The sequence below is a fragment of the Lemur catta genome, chromosome 11, assembly GCF_020740605.2.
Source record: "Lemur catta isolate mLemCat1 chromosome 11, mLemCat1.pri, whole genome shotgun sequence".
In the NCBI taxonomy this organism is placed as follows: Eukaryota; Metazoa; Chordata; class Mammalia; order Primates; family Lemuridae; genus Lemur; species Lemur catta.
In genome coordinates, this window is record NC_059138.1 from 384926 (window position 1) to 407360 (window position 22435).

Consider the following 22435-nt stretch of genomic DNA (forward strand, 5'->3'; position numbering starts at 1 on the left):
CGTTGACAGAGACCTGGTCCCCTGGACGGGCTTGTGCCATCGCCGGCAGGACACACCCGTGATTGCTGCTGTCGAGTTGGGTTGTGTCCACGGCAAAGCCTCCCTTGAGCAGTGCCGGGTGCAAGGTGGCAGGGGCGTAGGTGTGCAGGCGGAGGAGGGGGGCAGGGAGGTGCTGTGGGCGGACGGTGAGCCTGCTCACCTGGCGGTGCGTTCCTCACACCCAGGCGGCAGCTCGCGCCCAGGTCAGCACCAGAGCTGGTGTCTTTCTGGTTCACGGGGGTCGGGTGCTTCAGTGGTGCCGGCCGTGTGGGAGGGACGTTGTGGTGACTCAGTGGGTTTCCGTGTGACAGGCAGATCTGGAGTCGCTTCTGCAGATGCCAGGCGGGAAGCCGCGGCACTTCGGCGAAGCAGCGGCCCTGCGAGCCTTCTGTCTGCTCTGCCGCCTGAGCATCCACCTCCAGCACCAGGTGCGCCTGCGTCGGGCTCTCGGGTAGTGTAAGCGGTGAGTTGGCCAGGCCCTTTCCTTACTGACTCGTCTTTTCCCTGTCGGACAGTTCTGCTCAGAAGGAAAAGTTTATCTGTCCATTTTGGAAGACGCTGGCTTTTGGTTAGAAAGCAAAGTTTTACCTTTTATTCAAGATCAAGAAGAAGAGTATCTGAAGCTGCACGAGGTCGTGTATCAGCAAATCATCCAGGTTAGAAGTCTTAAGGCACAGAAACCTTTCTCTTTACCAGGTCTGTTTTGCATTTCAGGACTTCGCTTTCTATTTTAAGGTGGTAGTTTTAGACATTAGCGTTACTCTTCTTAAACACTTACCGTGGCAGCTGTTAATCTGGAGTTTATGTCCTCACTAAGCATAATCTGCATAATTTTGCACATTGCAGGTACTAGGTCTTCAGTTACGTTTTCAGAATTACATAAAATGCATTCCTAGATTTCTTATGGAAACAAAAATGAAAATTAATGTATCTTTATGGAAATTCCTTTGTGAATATCTGCGTTGTGAGGTAACTGGTACGTCAGGAGCGAAAGGGTGTCGGGCTGGATTTACTCCCTTTTTTATGGCGTTTGCGGCTAAATTGCGTGTGTCTCTTCCAGACGTACCTGGCGGTGTGTAAAGACGCGGTTATGGTTGGCCTTGGCGACTGGGCGTTTCAGTTGCAGCTTCTGCAGAGGGCTCTTGGCATCATGCAGACAGGTACCGCTGTGGTTCAGAGCCGCAAACACCCAGCTCCCTCCCTCCCACCACGCGGGTGTGGGCTCTCACTTTTAAGAGACAGACGTGTAACACACACTAGCCTGTGCCAGAAAAGGGATTTCTGGCTGATGGGGCCAGGAAGTTCACAGCTGTTTCTGCGCCTGACACGGCTGACACGGCACCCAGTGTCTCTGCTGGGGCCCTCGGGGCTCCCTGTGCTCCGTGCCTTGCTGGCAGACCTCCCCACGGGCGGGCCTTGCTGGCCACACGCCCTGCGGGTGGGGGGAGGTCAGGAGCTCTTGGTGATGTGCTCCCCGCCCCCACCAGAGCCCCAGGGAAGGGGCCACATGGGGCAACCCCCAAGGGAAGGGGCGGCCTCCCAGGGAAGAGGCGACATGGGTGACCCTGGCAGCTGGCGACATGGTGCCAGGGTTACCACCTGCTCGGTGTTGGATCAGACCTGCTCAGCGAAGGAGAGGGCAGCCCCCGAGCCACCTGGGCCAGGGCAGGGAGCGCCAGGCCGCATGCGCAGTCTCTGGCAGAGGCAAGCGCTGCTGAGCTGGGGCCCCCCAGGCCCCATCCCTGACGGCCCCCTCCTGCCCGCTGCCTCCCGTGCAGACCTGATTCTGGGTGGATTTTACTCAGCATCATAGTGCTGCGTTTGGTTCTCACCGAGACCTGTAGAAGCTTCAACATTTGATGTTTATATTTCCTTAAGCCCAGATATTTGCTAGAAGAGGCAGAAAATGGTAACATTTAGTAAATTCAACATTAAGTTTTGAAAATTGGCTTCAGTAAGTCTGTAGTTCAGTTTCTAGTGAACCTGCCTGTGGTCTCCTTCCCGTGGCTTCAGTCCCCCCAGCATCCTCTCAGTGCTGCTGCTGAGGTTGAGCTCTGCTGAGGCCTGGGGTCAGGGTCCTGGGGTTAACCTTTAATTACGAGCAAGGTTTAATCAAGAAACAAAGGTTTTATTTATTTATTTAGGTTAGAATTTAGATTAATCCGGTCAGCCTGGTTTTTGGCTCACCAGTAAGAATCACTTTTACATTACTGTCATATACATGTGTTAAGTGAAAAATGTGTCATGATTTTAAATTGTGTGATTAGATAACTAATTTTTTTCCAATTTTTTTTCTAGTGAAGGGATTTTTTTATGTTTCGTTGCTTCTTGACATTCTGAAAGAGATAACTAGAAGTCCCTTGATTCAGAAAAGAGATTCAGATGAAGAAGTTGCAACGCTGTTTGACACAGTCCAGAAAGTATTTCAGAAAATGCTGGAATGTATCGCCCGGAGCTTCAGGAAGCAACCGGAAGACGGCCTGCGGGTACTGAGGCCTTCCCGGGACGGGTCGCCAGACGGGCCCAGGGCCGGAGTGTGTGGCACGATCGCGGCTGCGTGCGCAGGCAGGGCGAGCTCTGCCGTTGGCTCTGAGGGAGGCGCGGCGTCGGGTGTAGGGCTCGTTGCTGGGATCCATCCTTCCTGGCGGGGCACACGCAGTGGCCAGGGAGGTCCAGAGCCCCAGCCATTTCAGATTCTGCCCACCAGTCTTGAAACAGGATTTCACAAGTTCAGGTCGCGACCGGCCAGCAGGACAGGAAGCAGAGAGAGGAGTGGTTGCTGTAGGCCTTGAGTGCTCAATTCCTGCTTCACAGAATTTTCCGAATAAAGCATACTTACGACGATGTTAATTTTGAGTACTTGTAGAGTGACAGGGGCCTTGTCCAGGCGAAATGCTGGCTGCTGTCGTGGGTTGCGCTCCCCGTGTGTGGCCCTCCCTGTGGTCCCCTGTGCGTTGCGAGCTGATGTGAAGGGAGAGTGTGTAACCGAGTCACGCAGAAAACCCGTGTCCAGATTCGCTTTGCTCCTGGGAATGGTGTGGTGCCAACTCATCAACAAGCTCGTGCTGCTGTCAGAGAGCCATTATTTTTCCAAGTAGTGGTTTAAAAATATCAACAAGCTATTATTTTTTAATGAAGATTTAAAGAATTGCTTAAATGGGAGGCAGTTTATGAAATATTGAAGACTTTCAGTTTTACTCTGTCCTTAGCTGATGGGCATAATTAATGGTTATTGTCCTTATTTTTTCTAGTCTAGTTCAATTTGAATTAATTTAAAATGTTCCTGTTTTTGATGAGTTGTTTCAAGTGTCTGTGATCTGTTTACTTAATTGGTGCTAAAACCTTTTATTTTCCCACGAAAACTTTCCTGGGTGGCCGTGTGGTGCCTGCGACTGGTGCCCTGCCCAGCGTCCTTGATGTCTGCCTTCCCGCCCGCCCTGCTCTCGAGGCCCCTGTTCCGGAGGGTTTTCCTGGCTTTGGGGGAAGGACAGTCACGACCACGGCTCCCTGTGGGCTCTGGTCCCAGCTGTCCTCTGCTGGCCCTGGTGCTTGAGAGGCTGAGTCAGCAGCAGGGAGGCCGCAGCATGCGTTGGCAGTGCACCTGGGACCCCGGGGAGGGCAGCAGGAATACTGACTGTGGAGTGTCTTTTTGGCTTTTTTTTTTAAAAACCATGATATTTTAGCTCTGCTAAAAGCGACTGATGTGCTTCCTTGTAGCTCCTGCATTCTGTTCAGACTCCTCTTCATGAATTCGTCACCACTGTTCAGTCCTGGCACACGGACACTGCCGTGCACCGGGGTGTGCTCTCCACGCTGATTGCGGGACCCGTGGTCGAGATAAGCCACCAGCTGCGGAAGGTGACGGGCTCAGATCTTGAAAGTGCAGTGTCTCCTTTGACCCTACCCACTGCTGTTTCTAGTAGCACGTTTTTACGTTTTTCAAATTATTTTCTAAGAACTCAAACTTGAGCGAGTGGTACACTTTCCTAGCAGCTATACCTCACGTTATCAGCCTTGATGAAAGAGGGACCGGTCCTCACCCTTGAACGTTTCTTTTGTTCCGTTTTAGAGGTTTAAGCGCGTTGATGCTTTCTTAAGGTCCTTCTCCCCCGGGGAGACAGGAGCGGTGGCGACCAGGGTGAGCAGAGCGCTGACCCTGCTGGGCCGTGCTGCTGTGGCATTCTCTTGCTCCTCCCCCAGAGATACAGCTGAGTGTGGGCCTGGGGCGGTGGCGGGAGAAGATAGTAGAACCCAGGACTGGCTTTCTTGGTAGGAAAAGATGAAATCTGACGGAATAACAGAATTATATGTGCTTAGATATAAATTATGAGTCTTGTAATATAAAAGTACAACTAATAAAATGTTGACTAAATTCTAAAACATTAAATAGAATTTAAGGCCCTCCTTTAAGCTTGAAGGGAGCTCATTGGTTCAGGAAAGTAATTACTAGATCATACATAGAAAGAAAACCCGCCGTGTCTGCTCCGGCGAGCTGCGTGGCGAACAGTCACGATGGCGGGTGGCCGAGGGGCAGCCCTGCCGGGGGAGGTCTGTGCCATCGACCGGTTTGCTGTGGCCGCCTTGTGCCGCGACAGAGGAGTTGGCTGAGTGGTTATGACAGAACTTGCCGCAACTCTGCCTGTAAAGCGGAAATATTTACTGTTTTATTTAAATATTTACTGTTTTCTACCTTACAGAAAAAGGTTGCTGACCTCTGTTCTATTTCCTCACCTACGTGTCCACTTGTTCCAGCTGTGAATGTGGCTTTGTCTCTTTTTTCACTAATTCTTTCAATTTTCTTTTTATGGATATGGGAGCTTTTTTGTTGGGTCCACACACGTGTAAGATGTGTGTCTTTTGATGAAATGACTGCCGCGTTGTCATGAAGTTCTCTCTGTCTCCCATGACACTCTCATCCTGAAGGCCACTGTGGCACTTTCTTGCTGAGCCAGCTGCCTCATGCTTCATGTTTGCAGAGCAAATCCTTTCTAATCCTTTTACTTGAACTTTTCTTTATTTTTAAAGTGTGTTTCTGGTGAACAACACATGGGTAGGGGCTTAAAAATCCATCGTGGTGATCTCTGCCTTTTACTCGGGGTGGTTGTGGCCGTGTGACCGTGGGAGACTGTTGACAGCGGGGTCCGGGCCAGCGTGCTGAGTCTCCGTTCAGCATGGGCTCACCTGTGCGGTCACTCTGCCTTTCTGCCTTTGCTGCCGGTTTCCGACAGGCTGAGTGTTGTTGCTGCTCCATTTTGTCTCCTCTGCCGGCTTATATGTTATCCCTTCTGTAATTTGTTAGTGTTTCCCGAGAGTTCAGTGCGCACGTCTAACTCTCCACAGTCACTGTCAGGAACGAGGCTTGTCGTGTACACGTACACAGCTGTGCTGACCTTCCCCGGTGCTGGTGTGTGTTTTACTCCTATTGAGGCTAAAGATCTCTAGATAGACTTTTATTATTTTTATGTTAACCAGTCAGTGGTCTTTTCTCTCACAGTATCAGAAGTGCATTTACATATATTTTAAGATATAGAGTATTTTAATGAGAAACAGTGCTATTCCACATGTAATGACCGACTTCAACATCCAGATCTGTGCTGTGACCCTAGCAGAGGCTGTGGGACAGCGCGCGTTGGAAGCGCAGCTAGTCCGTCCTCCATGACGTCCCTGGCTGTGTGAAAGCCAGGATCGGGCAAAAGACGGTGGTGGGGACGCACACAGGTGGGGAGGCCTCACTCGCGCCTCAGCTGCTACGGGGAGCAGGCGGCCTGGGCAGGGGCTCCCCACGCAGACTTGCTCGGCAGAGGGGCGCGTTCTTGGCGGCTCCAGGCTAGTGGTGCTTCTCTGCGGCATTTTGCCTCTGTCCCTCCAGGGGACACTGGCGATGTCTGCGAACGTTGAGGGTTGTCCCAGCTGGCGGGGGCCTGGGATGGTGCTGCTCACCCTGCAGTGTGCAGCCCAGCCCCCCACAGGAAGGGTCCTGTCCAAAATGGCCATCGTGCCGCCCAGAGACACACTGTTTGCTATAGACAGTGACAAATGAAAGACTATTTGACAAAAGGGCTATCGAGTGACATATCTTTTTTCTTTATTGCTGTCTCACAGAATAAGACACGTCATTATTATAGACATTTCAGCTGTTAGGAAAGGTAAATTCTTTTGAACTTCCCGGAAAGTTTTCCTCAGGTGTTGAAGCAACCCGAGTGATGTAAAGCAAGTAAGTAGCCCAGTCTCAGTTTGTAACGTACTGATCTGGAACTTTCTTTCAGGTTTCTGATGTAGAAGCACTCACCCCTCCAGAGCGTCTGTCGGACCTCCCGCCGTTCTCGAGGTGTCTGATAGGAATGGTCATGAAGTCCCCCGGTGTGGTCAGGTAACCGCCGTGTGCGAGCCCACCTGCTGCTGTCCTCTCGCGCTGTCAAAGGTGCATTGTTTTCTATGAGAAAAATGTTCCATAGGATTTTCTCTGTCAGTGATTGAAGATGTGTGCACTAAACTTAAAGAAAAATTCTACCTTTAAAGTTAGAACATTAAAGTATGTCCACTGGAATAGTTTTTGGTTACGCCTGTCAAACTATAATTCGATGAAGAGAGAAACACCAGGTGTTAACATGGTGGTTCACGATACTTGTGTGTGTGAACACGGTACTTCTCGGGGCAGACGGCAGTGTCGCTTCCACCCAGCACGCAGCTGCCCGCGTGTCGCCAGACCCCGGTTCCAGGTTTGTTGCGGCGCACGGGGACTGACAGATTAGCTTTGATAGTAGATACGTTCAAAGAAAGCTTTCAAAAGCACCATCTTTAGCAGCCACGAATTATCTTTCAACACACATGAAATCTTTCTCGTGTGCATCAAGGGCACACGGGGCGGCCCTTTCACGTGCCCCACACTCCTGTTCTCCCGCCAGCAGCGTCCCTGGCTCAGCGCCTGCCCTGTGTGATTCGCACACATTAGTGCGAGGGACGGGGCGAGCCCCGCCAAGTCTGTTGCCTGGAGCTGGGCTTTGTGGTTCTTGGTGGGCTTGGCTGTGTCTGTTTTTCTGTAAAGCATCAGAGTCTACACTGTGCAGTGTGGTGTTCGTGGATTTTTTTTACAGGTCATTTTTGGAAGAGCTAAGGGCGTGTGTGATGTCCGACGACATAGAAGGAATCATGTGCCTCACCGCTGTCGTGCACATCATTTTGGTTATTAATAAAGGTCGGTCATGTTTTCCTGTCACCTGGGTGGTGCTGGGTGCACCTCCCACGCATGGTTAGGGGTGTTTGGGAACGGCCGTGGCTGGACCCGCTTCCCACAGCTCCCTGGATGTGGCGCTGCCCCTGGGGCCTCCCTCCTCAGCTTGCCCTGTGCACGGGATGCAGTTCCTGCCCACCTTTGCCATGGGACGGTTAAAGTATTCCTCTCCCTGCATCAGAATTGAGTTTCTATTGGTTTGTCATGTATCGCCGCTATGGTTTTTTTTTTTATTTTTTCAGACAGTCTCACTCTTTTCCCTGGGCTAGAGTGCTGTGGCGTCAGCCTAGCTCACAGCAACCTCAAACTCCTGGGCTCAAGTGATCCTCTTGCCTCAGCCTCCCGAGTAGCTGGGACCACAGGCATGTGCCACCATGCCTGGCTAATTTTTTTTTCTGTATATATTTTTAGTTGTCCAGATAATTTCTTTCTATCTTTAGTAGAGACGGGGTCTCGCTCTTGCTCAGGCTGGTCTTGAACTCCTGAGCTCAAACGATCCACCCGCCTTGGCCTCTCAGAGTGCTAGGATTACAGGCATGAGCCACCATGCCTGGCCTTGCCTATATGTTAAAATCTGAATTTATTTTTATTGATAATGGACAGTTTGGTGTTGCTATTTAGTCTGTCTGCTGTTTCTCTTTTTATTTATTTATTTATTTATTTATTTCTGAGACAAGTTCTTGCTCTGTCTCCCAGGCTGGAGTGCAGTGGTGTCATCATAGCTCACTGCAGCCTCCGACTCCTGGGCTCAAGCGATCCTCCTGCCTCAGTCTCCTGAGTAGCTGGGACTACAGGCACGCGCCACCATGCCTGGCTATTTTTTTTATTTTTTAGTAGAAATAGGTTCTCACTCTTGCTTAGGCTGGTCTTGAACTCCTGGCCTCAAGCAGTCCTCCCACCTTGGCCTCCCAAAGTGCTGGGATTACAGGCGTGAGCCACCGCGCCTGACTGATGATAATACTTTTTCACTAGTTTGACCCAAGTTGGGCATCAGAACAGACTTCCCTAAAGGCCTCCCTGAGGGGAGATCACAGAGTGAGGGGCTTCTCCACACGGTGTGGGGGTGGGGCTGGATGCTGGTCAGTGCCTGGCACTTAGTAGGTCCTCAAATACCTGTGACGTTTAAACTGGGGACTGACCCTGAAATGTCATCATCGTTCCTGGTGGAAGCGCTTGTGAGCTCGACAGCATGGACAGCAGCTGCCCCAAGGGCCCCATGGGGCCCACAGCCAGCGAGCTGCTTTCATAAATGTGTGAGCTTTGTGACAGCCCGTGAAGGGATGTTCACCGTCCTGCAGGGCAGTAAAGGGGTTGCCTTGAAGGGAAGGAAGAGGAAGCTCAGTTTTTGGAAAAAGCTGCCCACGTGCATGGCAGAGTGTGTCTGTTCTGTGTGGTGATGTGAACGTCTTTTCTCTGGCTTTCGTTATACTCTTCCTAGGTAAACACAGAAGTTCCAAGGTGAAGGAAGTTGCAGCTACAGTTCACAGAAAACTGAAGACATTCATGGAAATCACCTTGGAAGAGGACAGCATCGAAAGGTAAAGCACGAGGTGGACTCCCGACGGGACAGTCGGGACACTGCTGGCCGCTCCCTGGGTGCACGTGAGGTCATGTTTCCGTTTGCCTACAGCCAGGCGGTCACCGGACAGGGAACAGTCAGGATGGAAACACTGCTGTCAAAGCCCTTTGAGCTTGCGTCTAATTTACTTATAATCCTGCCTTCCAAAAAAACCCGTGACGTGCAAAATCCTGCTGTAGAAAAATGAGGGCGTATAAATGGATGTTATGTGGTTTTAGAAGTAGACATTATTTTTGGTGGTGGTTGCATTTTTGAGACTAGGGGCATTTCCTGAGAATAGGCACCCAGGGCACAGACGTCCACACGGCGGCTGCGACAGCTCCCGGCTGACTTTCCGGGCGGGGCTTGCTGCCACGAGCTGTCCTGGCTTGCTCTGCCTGTTCCCGCAGACTCTGCCATGAATGTGTGTGGCTTTTGGATCGGCCACAAAAACAGTGTCTTCCTGCTGTTTTATGAGCCACAAAGGTGAGTGTGACAGAGCTCCGTGCTGGGTGCTCCAGGTTTTGATGTGCCTGGGAAACAAACCACTCCTGTGGAGAAAGGCTTTCAAAATCCTAAGTTGCTAATTTATGAATAAACTTCCAACATGTGGCTTTTTATACACTAGACTTGTCGTAGGCACAAATACTGTTAGTGCTCACTTTAATACCTCAATTTCCACGTTTATTTGTAAACCTGACTTTCTAGTAAAGTGAGCATTAAGGGTAGAGAATGAGGTTGGCAAATGGATTTGAGAACCGGGGTGGTACAGTTAACTGAAGGGTTATTGCATAGGTTCCTGTCCTGTCATCCTGATTTTAATCACTGTTTTCAGGGAAGTGAGATCTTGCTATTAATAGCTTATCTGGAAGCTCCTAATAAAAATGAAGTAACACAACTTAGTTTCTCAAAACATTTCAGATTTTTAAAACACTTGGTTAGTCTTTTTCCAGTTGTTAGGGGCTTAGGCAACATACACGTGATATTTTAACTTTAGCCCACATCACAGGCAAGTACCTGGGTGGCTCAGGTGTGTGAGTGCGCGTTTGTTCAGTTGAGTGAAGCCACCAGGCCACCTTGGTGTCAGCAGAGCAAGGCTCCTGCTGTCTGTGCAGCCGTGTCCTGTTGTGCTGGCTCCTGTGGCTGCCCCGATGTCCCCGGCATCCTTACCACGGCCCCAGAGTCTCTGTCCCACCCCAGTAGGAAGAAGCCTCTCCGTGAGATCCACACAGGGGCCCTAAGTGCGCTGACGGGAGAGGAAAAGGAAGAGGGTTGCAGGGCAGGTAGACTGAGTCCAGCGGTAAAGCAGCAGGGCCGGCCTCCCCGTACAGCTGCTGCTGCTGTGGGCAGGGCTCCTGCTCCTGGGCCCCGGGCCCCGTGCATGTGTGAGTACAGGCACTTGGCTGGTGTGGGCCAAGGGTTTAGCAAGGCCCTGTCACTCCTCACCCCGGATGGCTTCCTGTTGCTTTTTTAAGTATAAATAAACGTGATACAGTCCTGTGTCGCTTAACCACGGGGACACAATCCGAGAGGGGCATCATTGGGCCATTTTGTCGTCGTGCGAACATCATGGAGTGTGCGTGCGCAGACTCAGGTGGCATAGCCTGGTGCTCCTGGGTTGAAACCTGTGCAGCAGGCGACTGTACTGAGTTCTGCAGGCAGGAGTATCGCGACGGCAGGCATGTGTGTATCCACGCTGTCCAGTCATGGGAAGGTACAGTAGAAATACATCGTAAAAGATAAAACATGGCACACCTGTCTAGGGCCCTTACCACGAATGGAGCCTGCCAGGCCTAGGACATTATTGTATGCTGTTGTAGACTTTATAAACACTGTACATGTAGGCCACAGTAAATTCATTAAATATCCTTCAGCTGGGCTTGGTGGCTCATGCCTGTAACCCCAAGATTCTGGGACGCTGAGGCAGGAGGATCGCTTGAGGCCAGTAGTTTGAGACCAGCCTGGGCAAATTAGGGAGACCCTGTCTCTACAAAAAGTACAAAAACTAGCCTGGCGTGGTGGTGTATACCTGTCATCCCATCTACTCGGGAGGCTGAGGCAAGAGGATCACATGAGCCCAGGAGTTTGAGGCTGCTGTGAGCTGTGATGAGGCCACTGCTCTCCAGGTTGGGTGACACAGTGAGACCCTGTCTCAAAAAAAAAAAAAATAGACTGTATTAGTATATTTGCTAATACTGAACATCTTTGCATTGTTAGAATATCTTAGTGTTTTTCTGGTCAGACCATTTTTTAGAGCTGTTTTAGTTCACAGCAAACTTGAGAGGAAGGTGCAGAGATTCCCATGTGCTCCCTGCCCCCACAGGCAGCCTCCCCATCAACACCCCGCCAGAGCGGGGCCTTTGTCACAGTTGGTGAAGCTACATCGACCTGTGATTATCACCGAAGGTCCACAGTTCACATGAGAATTCACGCTGGTGTCATACTTTGGGGTGGGGAACCTGCGACTTTGGGGCCACAGGTGGCCTCTGGATCCTTGAATGCGGCCTTTTGACTGAATCCAAATTTTACAGAACAAATCCTTTCAATAACGGGATTTGTCCTGCGAGGTTTGGATTTGCTCAAGGGGCCCCACTCGGGGATCTGCAGGGCCACGCACCCAGCGTTGCCGGATTGCACAGAGTGGTCTCGCTGCCCTGTCCTCTGCCTGGTCCTCCCTCCCACCCCCAATCCCGGCAACCAGTGATCATTTTACTGTCTCTGTAGTTTTTCCTTTTCTGGAATGCCAGAGAGTTGGAAGCACACGGTGCACAGCCTTTTCATCCCGGCTTCTCTCTCCCAGCAGTGCATGTGAGGTTCCTCCCTGGCCTGGCCTGGCCCAGGAGCTCGTTTCTTCTCAGCGCTGGACAGTAACCCTTCACCTGCTGGGTTAGTTGGGACCGTCCAGGTCAACAGAACCAGTTGCGTCTGCAAAGAGAGATGCAAGGGGACTTCCGTGGGCCCTGACGCCCAACTGCAAAGCTGAGGGGCAAGTCTGTCTGCGCAGGAAAGCCAGGTGCTGGCAGTGAGGGAAGCCTGAGGCCGGTGGCCTGAGAACCTGTGTCTCACAGCCTGTAACTGCTTATTCCAGAAGTTTGCTTGCTGATCCTTCCACGTTTTTTACAGATAATCATGTCATCTGTGAATAAAGATAGTTTTGTTTTTTTCTTTGCAATCGGTACACCCTGTTTCCATTCCTTGTCTTACTGCGTCAGTGAGGACTGTCACCACAGTGTGACAGGGGACATTCTTGCCTTGTGCCTGATCTATGGGAAAACTTCCAGTTTCTCAGTTATGTATGATGTTAGCTGTAGGTTTTTTGTAAATATTGTTTTTCATCTTGAGGAAATTTCTCTCTGTTTTTAGCTTGCTGAGAGTTTTTGTCATGAGTGGGTGTTAGAGTTTGCCAAATACTTTTTCTGCCTCTACAGATATAATCATGTGAGTTTTCTCCTTCAGCCTCTTGATTTGATTGCTTACGTCAGTTGATTTCAAGTGTTGAACCAGCCTTGTGTACCTGGGTAAATCCTGCTTGGTTGTGGGTATGCAGTTACGTTTCTTCATTGTTGAATATAATTTGGTAGTAATTTTGTTGGATTCAATTTGGTAATAATGGTGTTGAGGAATTTTGTATCTATGTTCATGAGAGGTCATCAGTCTGTAGTTTGTTTTGTTGTAATATCTTTGTCTGGTTTGGCATTAGGGGCATGCTGACCCAAGGAAATTAATTAGGAAGTGTTCCCTCTGCTTCTGTCCTCTGAAAGAGATTATAGAAAACTGGGTATAAAGTAATTTTTTAATGTTTTGTAGAATTCACCTGTGACTCCCCTGGGCCTTGTGCTTTCGGTTTTGGAGGGTCATTAATTATTAATCCAATTTCTTTAGTAGATGTAGGAGTATTTATAGACGACTACTTCTTGTGTAAGTTTTAACAGATTGTGTCTTTCAAGGAATTGGTCCACGGTGTCGTCTGGGTTGTCAGATTTCTGGGTGTGGAGTTGTGCGTGGTCCCTGGTTATCCTTCTAACACCGTGGGGTCTGCAGCGATGCCCCCTCTCTCATCTTTCATTTCTGATATTAGTAATCTGTGTTCTTTTTCTTTTTTTCTTAGTTGGACTGGCTAGAGGTTTATCAATCTTTGTTGGTACTTTCAGAGAACCAGCTTTTGGTTTCATTGATTTTTCTGTATTCATTTTCTGATTTCAACTGCATATTTAGTCTCCAACTACATTAGTAGATTCATCTAGTTCTCTTTGTAGTTCTATCAGTGTTTGCCTCATGTAGTTTGATGCTCCGTAATTAGGCACACACACATTGACGGTTGTGTCTTTTCTTAAAGGTATGAAATTGACCTTTTTATCATTACATAATGTCCTTCTTTATCTCGGACAACTCTCCTTTCTGTGAATTCTGCTCTGAAATTAATATAACTACCTCCCACTTCGTTTTGATTAGTGTTATCATGGTATGTCTTTATTCATCCATTTATTTATTTCCCAGTAGATGGGGTCTCACTATGTTGCCCAGTCTGGTGTTGAACTTTGGGCTCAAGTGATCCTCCTGAGAGACTGGGACTGCAGGTAGGTGGCGCCACTGTGCCCAGCTCATTCACTTTTAATCTATAGGTGTCTTCACGTTTGAAGTGGGTTCCTTGTAGACAACATAGTTATATACAGTTGAGTCTTGTGCATTGATTCTCTTTGACAGTCTCCGTCTTGCATTGTTGCATTTAGACCATTCACGTTCAAAGTGATTATTGATACAGCTGGATTAACATCTGCTGTATTTTTACTGTTTTCTGTTGGCCTTGTTTGCTCCTCTTTTTGTCTTCCACTCTTTTTCTGTCTTTTGTGGTTTTAATTGAGCATTTTACATGCTCCATTTTATATGATTTTACATGATTCCATTTTCTCTGCTTTCCTGGCATATCAGTTATACCTTTTTTTTTTTTAAACCTTTTTTAGCGGCTGTCCTAGAATTGCCATATTTGCATTTATGATTAACCAAGCTCATGCTCAGGTGACTGCCACTTCCCTGAGGTGAGTCTCTTACAGCAATCTCTGGCCCCTGGTGTCACTGCCTTCCTTTATGTCACCTATTTGTGAGCACACTAAACACATACGTACACAGGAGCATGCGTGATTGAATACATGGTTGCTGCTATCTTGAACAAACAAACTGCTGCGTGTAAAGTAGATGAAGCATAGAAGAATAAGAGTGAAAGTTCCATTAACCTTATTTCCTCCTCCTCCTCCCCGGTGCCACCTCTCTGCAGATGCCAGAACCTGACCTGTTACTTTTCGCCGAAGAACTTCTTTTAATATTTCTTGCAAGATTGGTCTACTGGCAACAAATTCCCACAATTTTTGGTTTTCTGGGAAAGTCTTTATTTCTCCTTCACGTGTGAAGGAGATTTCCCAGGACACACAATGTCAGCTTGGTAGTTTTCTGAACGCCTTCAGTGTCTCACTGCACTCTTCTTGCCTGCGTGGTGTCTGAGAACTGGGTGTAATTCTTATCTTTGCTTCTCAGTAGATAATTTTTCTCTGACTTCTTTCAGGACTTGTTTCTTTATCTGTGATTTTCTGTAGTTTGAAGCTGTTGTTTTTTGGGCATTTATCCTGCTTGGTGTTCTCAGAGGTTCCTGGATCAGTGGTTTAGCATCTGACCCTAATTTGGAGAAATTCTCAGTCATTATTGTCTGAAATATTTCTTCTCTTCCTTTGTCTCTTCTCTTTAAATTCTCATTATGTGTGTGTTACACTTTTTGTATTTGTCCCACAGTTCTTGGATATTTTGTTATTTTTTTCTTTTAGTCTTTGTTCTCTTTGCTTTTCAGTTTTGGAGGTTTCTGCTCAGATGCTCTAAATTCAGAGTTCTTTTTCTGATCTGCGTCCAATCTCCTAATAAGCCCATCAAAGGCATTCTTCATTCCTGTTGCGGTGTTTTTTATCTCTAGCATTTATTTTTTTTTCCCAAGAAGCAGGAGCGGTTGCCACCTGCCTGCTTGTATTGTCCATCTGTCCTCGCACGTCTGCTCGTCCCTTGCAGCCCTGGCGTGCTAACCACGGTCGTTTTAAATTCCTGCCTGGTGGTTCATGGCTGAAACTGCTGCTTGTCGCCTTGCCGGAGCACGTGCCGCCTGTTCGTGCGCCCTCTCGAGCGCCGGCTGTGCCGGGGACGGGCTCCCTTCGGTGGGGGGGCGTGGGGACGGCTCTCCCGGAGCCGGGCCCTGGATGTCCGTCACTCCCGCCACCTGGAGGGGCTGCCGGCGGGCGTCCCTTCCGCGGGTCAGGTGGTCCTGACGGCAGGTTGGGCTCTAGGGAAGCCCCTCCCGAGGGCAGCCTCACAGGGACAGGCGGGGACAGCGCTCCCTGTGTCACGTTCCTCCGGCGGGGAGCCCGTGGGCCGTTCCGCCGACGGTGAGCGCCAGGTCTTGACTCTGCGTCTGTTCTAAGCCTCCGTCGGTTGTGGTTCGGGTTTCCCGCCGGCCACTGGTTCCCGCGAGGTTTCCCTGCTGTGGACGTGGCCTCTCCCCCGGGGCGGGGAGGCCTCTGTGCCTGGACGTGGCCCCGGCGGCTCCGCCGTGGGACTCGCGCCCCGGTCTGCGAGGCGCACCTGGCGCCGGCACGCTCCGCCTTTCTGCGGGCCGAGCGGCGCTGCCGGGCGGCGAGCTTCCGAGCCGGGTCCCGCGCGTTCCTCTGCGCCGTTTCGCGAGGTCGGGCAGGTAGTTCGGCTGTGGCCTGGAGCGGGCCGCGGCCGCCCTGCGCTCCGCGAGCCCTTCGTGTCGCCGGTTTAGTCTGAGTTCCAGTTACTGCCTGAATCCATTTAACTTACCGTTTCTTATAAAATTATGCACTGATCTAGATTTTCAACCTTACTGACGTAGAGTGGCTCATGGTTTTCTTTATGAACGTCAGTAGAGCAGGGTTCATTCGCCGAGTATGAGAAACACGGAACAATGGAAGGAACGCGAAACCCGGCTGGCGAGCGAGCTGCCATAAGGCGCCGTCGCCACGTGTCGCACGAGCGCGGCTTGTCTCCATCTCTGTGGCTGCAGGACGGTCTCCTTAGCAACGCGCTCTCACGGGCCGTTCCGGGTGGGTCGCAGCTGCTCTCCCTGCGCATTCGTTCTACGCATGTGCGGGGGCCGGCGCCGCGCAGTGTCTGTGAGGAATTCCTCACGGGGTTGCCGCTCCACGCGCATTCGTTCTACGCATGTGCAGGGGCCGGGGCCGGGGCCGCGCAGTGTCTGTGAGGAATTCCTCACGGGGTTGCCGCTCCATGCGCATTCGTTCTACGCATGTGCGGAGGCCGGCGCCGCGCTGTGTCTGTGAGGAATTCCTCCCGCTGGGAGCGGTGCGAGCAGAGCCCTCCCCGGAGCTCCGGGCGCCCAGGGAGGTGCCGCCCCGTGTGCCCTGGGCTCCGCGTCCGCTCCGCCCTGGGGACCCGCACGCAGCCCCGCCGGTGCTGCGCCTGCCGTCGGAGGGAACGCGGTGGCTTTGGGCGGTGAGGAGGGCGAGGCCTCGCCGCCCGCCCGGGAACCGGCAGACGCGTTTCGGGAGCGTGTCGGCCGCGGTCGGCCCCGGGATGGCAGCGAGCGCCTGTGCGTTTCTCACGCGCGGCGTCGTGGTGTCCCTGACGCGAGGGTGGAAGGGTCGGGGTCGCACACGCACGAACGCCGACTGCCAGTCTGCGACGCCGCGGCAGGAGTAACGTCGGGTTGTTGCGCGGAGCCTGTGGAGATTGTCGCAGGGTGTCGCCCGCCCGCCCGCGGCAGGCCTCTAGTGCCAGTTGCGTTGAGGGAAGGAAGCCCCGAGACACTCAGAGCCCACGCTGCTGCGGAGACGAGATGGGACGCGACTGTCTCCTCCTGTTTCCGCGCCTGCGCCCTGCGCCGACCGCGGTGGGGACCGGCCTCCCCGGGAGCGAGCGGCGGGGCGGGGCGGCGGGCGGGTCGGCGGGCGGGTCAGCGGGCGGGTCGGCGGGCGGCGGGGCGGGTCAGCGGGCGGGTCGGCGGGCGGCGGGGGCGGGCGGCGGGGCGGGGCGGGGCGGGGCGGGTCAGCGGGCGGAGGGTCAGCCGGCGGGTCGGCGGGCGGCGGGGCGGGTCGGCGGGGCGGGCGGCGGGGCGGGGCGGCGGGGCGGGGCGGGGTGGGTCAGCGGGCGGGTCAGCGGGCGGCGGGGCGGGGCGGGGCGGGGCGGCGGGGCGGGTCAGCGGGCAGCGCGGGAAGCCGCGTCGGCCTCGAACGTGCGAGGACGAACTGGAGAGAAACCGGCGTCCCCGCAAAAAATGAATCTGACAAATCGATGACACAGGAAAAAGCAATCTAATGGAAGATAAACAGTTACGATTTAAGACTTTTTAAATATTGATTTAATGTTGGACATCAAGGCAAGTAAACATCTTTAAGAACTGGAAGCCCCTTGCTGCAATTAACATTTTAGGCCCCGGGGCATTAATTTAGAAGTGAACATTTTCTTACCAACCAACATGGTTCTCTTTCCGGCAGGGTTAACGTTTTGTCGGCCGGTCTGTTGGGTGCTGACTGAAGCTGGCATCTCGCTGGGTTTCGGTCGCCTCCCCCCGGGTAGCGCGTTGTAAATTGGACGCATTTCCTCCGGAGCAACAGCGTGCGTTTGCCAGTGCACTGGTGTGTCTAAATGTCAAGTACATTAAGTTTATTCCTTTCATAAGTAGTGCGAAGATAGTAATAAATTTGCAACTTGAAATTATAGAAGTACAAATATTTTAGGGTTGTATTGCCTCATGAATTTTTCCCATTGAGTGAACTGTAATCGTATTGAACGCAAATTACTCACCAATAATAATTGTGCCTATATGGAGGCGGCTCTAACGGTGAGATGACGTGGTCCCTGCCATGCGGGTGTCTCTGACAGTGAGGTGACATGGTCCCCAACATCTGCCCTTGTCACAGGGCCTGGAGGGAGAGGAGCATTTTCTGGAAGGTGGCCATGTGCTTATTATCTAGTACTGATAAATGAAAGCCAGTTCATTTTATTCTGCTTTATGCAATTTTACTAGTCCTTTTACAGAATGAATTTGGGACTGGGTGCTTTCTGTGGCTTATGTGGCAGCATGTTTCTGTCATTATACCCAGTGGAACTTGGTGTGGATAATTAAAACCATTCACAAGCCGCTCTTTATAAATACATACATTATCTTTTGATCTTATTAATTGTTTTTCTTAGAGAAGTGATTCTGCCCTTCCTGTGGCTGTGGTCACCGCACGTGATCCTGCCCTGGCCCAGACGGTGCAAGTGAAGGGCTGACATCTGAGTTCTCGTGTTGGACATGCTTTGCGGGTTTTGGGGTTGAGGTGCACGTGCACGTGTGAGGAGAGCCCTGGCCTGTCCTTCCAGCTCTGGAATTCCATGTTTTATTCATTCTGTTCTTTAATAGTCGTTAGTCCTCTGGCTTGCACAGCACCTTCCACCATGGTCCGCGCGGTCAGAGATGTGCAGCCTGGCTTCCAGTCCCGACCGGTCGGCTGTGCGCTGCTTGCTTCTGTCTGTGCAGGGAAAGCAGCCAGCAGTCATTACTGTGGCCAGTCTTGGCCGGGTCAGCGTGGGTGGCTGGTCGCTTACCGCCTGCTTGGTTGGTGCAGGCGGCCTCTGTGGGCTCTGCGTCGTGGGTTCAACCAACCAGGGATTGAAAATACTCAAGGAAAAATGGATGGTCGCATCTGTACTGAGTACATACAGACTGTCTCTGTCATTGCTCCTAAACCACACAGCATAACAGCTATTTGCATAGCATTGCGTTGCATCAGGTGTAAGCGGTAGTCTAGAGACGATTTAAACATACCGGAGGCTGTTCACGGCTGTAGGCAGATCGATCTTACACTGTTTTATATCTGGGACTCGAGCACCTATGGGTTTTGGCATCCACAGCGGTCCTGGGACCCTCCCCTGCGAACACCAAGGACTACCGTACTTTTGCTAAGATAACCAACCTAACATTTTTCTCTTAAGTATTTAAAAGTTATGCCTACATAAGGAGAAAATAATATTTTTGAGTAATTAAAAATCAATTTTAGATTTTGGAGAATTTCCGCTCTGTCTCAACTCCACCATCAGTGCTTCTGAGCTGGTGGGTGGGGGAACCTGGGGTGTGGACAGAGCACTCTGCTCCCCTGGGGGATGGGGGCTTGGGCAGGAGACCCTGTGGCAGGGGTCCAGCAGAAGCTGAGGGAGATTGGCCCTGGGAGGGTCCTGGCCTCCCAGCTCCCAGGGGGCCGACCTGGGGTGAGGTCTTCTCCGCCACTGAGTCCGGGAGACCTGAAAGGGCTGTGGGCACTTTGTGTCACTTTAGGGCCAGGCGTCCCGGCTGCTACTGTGTGGCGGCCTCTGCACACCTGTGCCTTCCTGCCCAGCTTCTCTGCATCCACTGTGTCCAGCTTGGCACACACAGAAACAGCTGCGGGATGGGGGGCCCAGGAGTTGGGAGGGGCGGGGAGAGCTCTGCTGTCAGCGTGGCCGGGTGGGCAAACCGGACAGTGACGAGGGTCTTGGAAGACAGCTGCAGCCCCAGCGGCCAGTGTTAAGAGCAGGCCCTGCTGGCAGCCGGGTCCCAGTGATCTAAGGACCATGCTGGAGGGAGAGCCCAGGACAGGACGTTAACGCTGAGGGGAGGTGACCAGGTGGAGCCGACTCAGGGGAGTTGGAGGCCTCATGTCAGGGAGAAGCAAAAGTTTGATAGATGACCAGAGAAGGTTCCCAGAGCTGAAGGAATACATAATTTTAAAGATTCTCTCTCTCTTTTTTCTTTCAATAATTGTGGATGGGACTGATGAAATCAAACCTTAGATAATTCTGGATAAAATTCCTAAATTCCAGGGTTAAAGAGAAGATACTAAAACTCCTAGGTGTGTGCCGGCCAGTGCAGGGAGTCTGCGCAGAGACCGGCCTGGGTGTGACGGGGTTCTGTAGACTTGGTGTAGAAACAGAATGTGAAATGTGTCAGGGCTGTTTTGTATTGGTTACTAGTTGGTGTATTTTGGACATAACGGTTTAAAGAAAATATACCAAGGTGAATTTCACCCTTTTTACAATTCTTTTAATATGATTACTAGAAACTGCAAATCGACCACTTGATTCACATTTCCCTCAGGCTCTCGTGGGCAGAGCGGTCTCCACAGGGCGGGCTCCAGGTGGACACGCGTGTTCTCACAGGCACTGCGGGACATGAGAAGGCGGTGGAATAACTGTCATCAGCTTGAAATCTAGTTGAGGTGTCATTCGGTGTGAAAAGGAGATATTTGTGTCTAAGAGGAAATCAGAGATTAGCTTATCCACGTCTCCTCTCAGAGGAGAGTGTGTTGGGACCATGTAGGTAGGGCTTATTGGATGATGAAAGCAAGGCAAAGGGGGAATTTTGCAAACATGTATTCAAATCTAAAAGGACAGTCCAGTAATGATGTTGAAATAAAATAGGTGCCTTGCAAGGGAAACGCTAATGTTCTGGGAACAGAAATGCCTCAGCCTGGGTGGGGCCGGGAGTGGGGGTGGGGAAGCAGAGCCTTGCCGGGGGCAGGGGTGCAGCTGGGGTGGGAAGGTGAGGCTTTTCTAAAGGTCTCAGTTTATCAGAGGTGCAGGGTAAACGTCATGGCAGTAGAGTGTCTTGGTGGGTAAAATAGTTTTGTGTCTCTTGTTTTCTTGTGTGGCAGAGAAGCTGGCAGGGAGAGCATGTCCTGCCGCGTAAGGACGAGTAGTCTGAGAGAGTCCCTGGCACTGGCGCTGCTGGGTGGGCGCCGTTGCCGCAGGCCTCGTGGGGTACCCAGGATCACGCCCTGGGGATTCTGCTGGGTGGGCGCCGTTGCCGCAGGCCTCGTGGGGTACCCAGGATCACGCCCTGGGGATTCTGACTCCGTTTTACTGAGAAACTGTTAGTGGAATAGACTATTTCAGCTTTCTTTTTAGGCGCATCTGGTTGCAAACCATTTTTAGATTGTATTTTTGAAAATGCACACTTGGATAATTTGGGCACTTTTCTGTAGCTAAGTGTTTCTTTCTTTGTGTTTCAGATTTCTCTATGAGGTGTCAGCGAGAACTTTGGGAGAACTTCTGAATTCCTAACCAAGGCGGCATCTCTAGACACATACAGGTTGGGAAGAGGACTCAGGCAGGGGGACCACATATGTGTTTTCCTTATGTTTTTAAGGTGGACGACCCATGTAAGGGAAGAGGTGGGACTTGAGGGGGTTATGAGAACTCAGAGTCCTCCACTGTTTGCCCAGTGCCTCCGGGAATAATATATTTAACATAAAGGACCCCAGGTGTCACAACAAAATCCATGATGCAAAGGAAAAAAGGACTTTTTCCTAGCAAAACTAATTGTTTTTATAATGACTTTTATATATATAATATTGCTTGCAGACTGTGAGTAATAAAGCAATGACAACATCAATTTGTGTACTTTATTTAAAAATGTTAGCATGCGTTTACCCCGAGGGACAAAGGCTGATGACTTCTTGGGTGTTGCCCCGTCTTGCGCCTGTGTCGTGCCGAGTTGTGCTGAGGGGCAGTTGCGGAGCCCGGGAGGGTGTTGGGTGCTGCGTTGGGACCCTTGGTACCTCGTTCTCATCTCCTGCTTCCTTAGCCAGATGCCAAGACAGGCCTGTGGCCGTGAGTGTGCGTAACACAGAAATCCAGTTCCGCCCGAAGGTGAACCACTCTGTGTCCCTTGTGAGAGCTGTCACGGCACCAGTGGTGCTGGCGTCCTCCTGTGTCACCCTGCCTCGCCTCGCCCACTTTGGGGACTGACTGGCCCTCCTGTGGCCGGCGTTCCTAAGTCGTGGCTGATCTGCGGGCTGTGGCCCTGGTGGAAGTTAGTGCTGCTTAAATTTCATGCTTATTCTGCCTGTCCTCCGCCCTTGAGCAAAAAAGTAAAGAAATGCCAATATTTCAGTGCCTGTATTTCTCTTAGAAGGTACAAGACATGGACTGCTTACTTTAGCTGTGAGCACTCAGGGTAAGGTTTTGCCAAGGGATCTGAGAAACAGGAGGTGGAGACTAGAGTAAGATTGCAGCTTAATTCACCTAATTTTGAATATTTGACTTTTTAGACATCTTTGTTAACTCAGCTGTATGCTACATTGATGAATGACATTGACACTGGAAATACAGTGAAAATACACTTTGAATAACCAGGCTGCATGGCTGGGAAAGGAAATATCGACCATTTTAAACTTTCAAACATTTTCTGCAGTGGAAGACATTCTTTACCACTCACCAATACTCAAAGTGGAGAGATCCCAGAACAAAAAAAATAATTATTAGGTTATTTAGTATGAAATGTGTGATTTCCTTAAGTACTAAGTCTGACAGTTGATATCCCTGACATTTCTCTTTGACACTGCTTGTTTTATGTTTATTGTGAAGGTACATCCTCAGTCATTGAAACACATGGTTTGGCTTGAGATTATCTTTCAGATTTTTTTAGAGCAATTTTTGTGAAATCATGGATAAGTCAAAAATTTGTTATTTTTGAATATGACTTCTGTCATGGAACCAGTGCAACACAGGCAGCTTGAAATATCAACGACATGTTTGGGAAGGATGTGACTAAGGAACACACAGTACATCAATGG

At 50.9% G+C, this 22435-nt stretch overlaps 1 protein-coding gene across 2 annotated transcripts in view; it reads left to right on the forward strand.

Annotated features, from left to right (window-relative positions):
* Positions 1–21252, forward strand: part of NCAPG2 (non-SMC condensin II complex subunit G2) — a 53149-nt gene extending 31897 nt beyond the window's left edge. For both annotated transcript variants that reach the window (XM_045564790.1, XM_045564789.1), the window contains exons 20-28: positions 351–467; positions 555–695; positions 1100–1199; positions 2338–2525; positions 3757–3897; positions 6306–6409; positions 7134–7234; positions 8709–8808; positions 20870–21252. In XM_045564790.1, coding sequence (XP_045420746.1) covers positions 351–467; positions 555–695; positions 1100–1199; positions 2338–2525; positions 3757–3897; positions 6306–6409; positions 7134–7234; positions 8709–8808; positions 20870–20921 — 1044 coding nt within the window. In that variant the 3' untranslated portion in view covers positions 20922–21252. The remainder of the gene's footprint in view (positions 1–350; positions 468–554; positions 696–1099; positions 1200–2337; positions 2526–3756; positions 3898–6305; positions 6410–7133; positions 7235–8708; positions 8809–20869) is intronic.
* The last annotated feature ends 1183 nt before the right edge of the window (positions 21253–22435 follow it).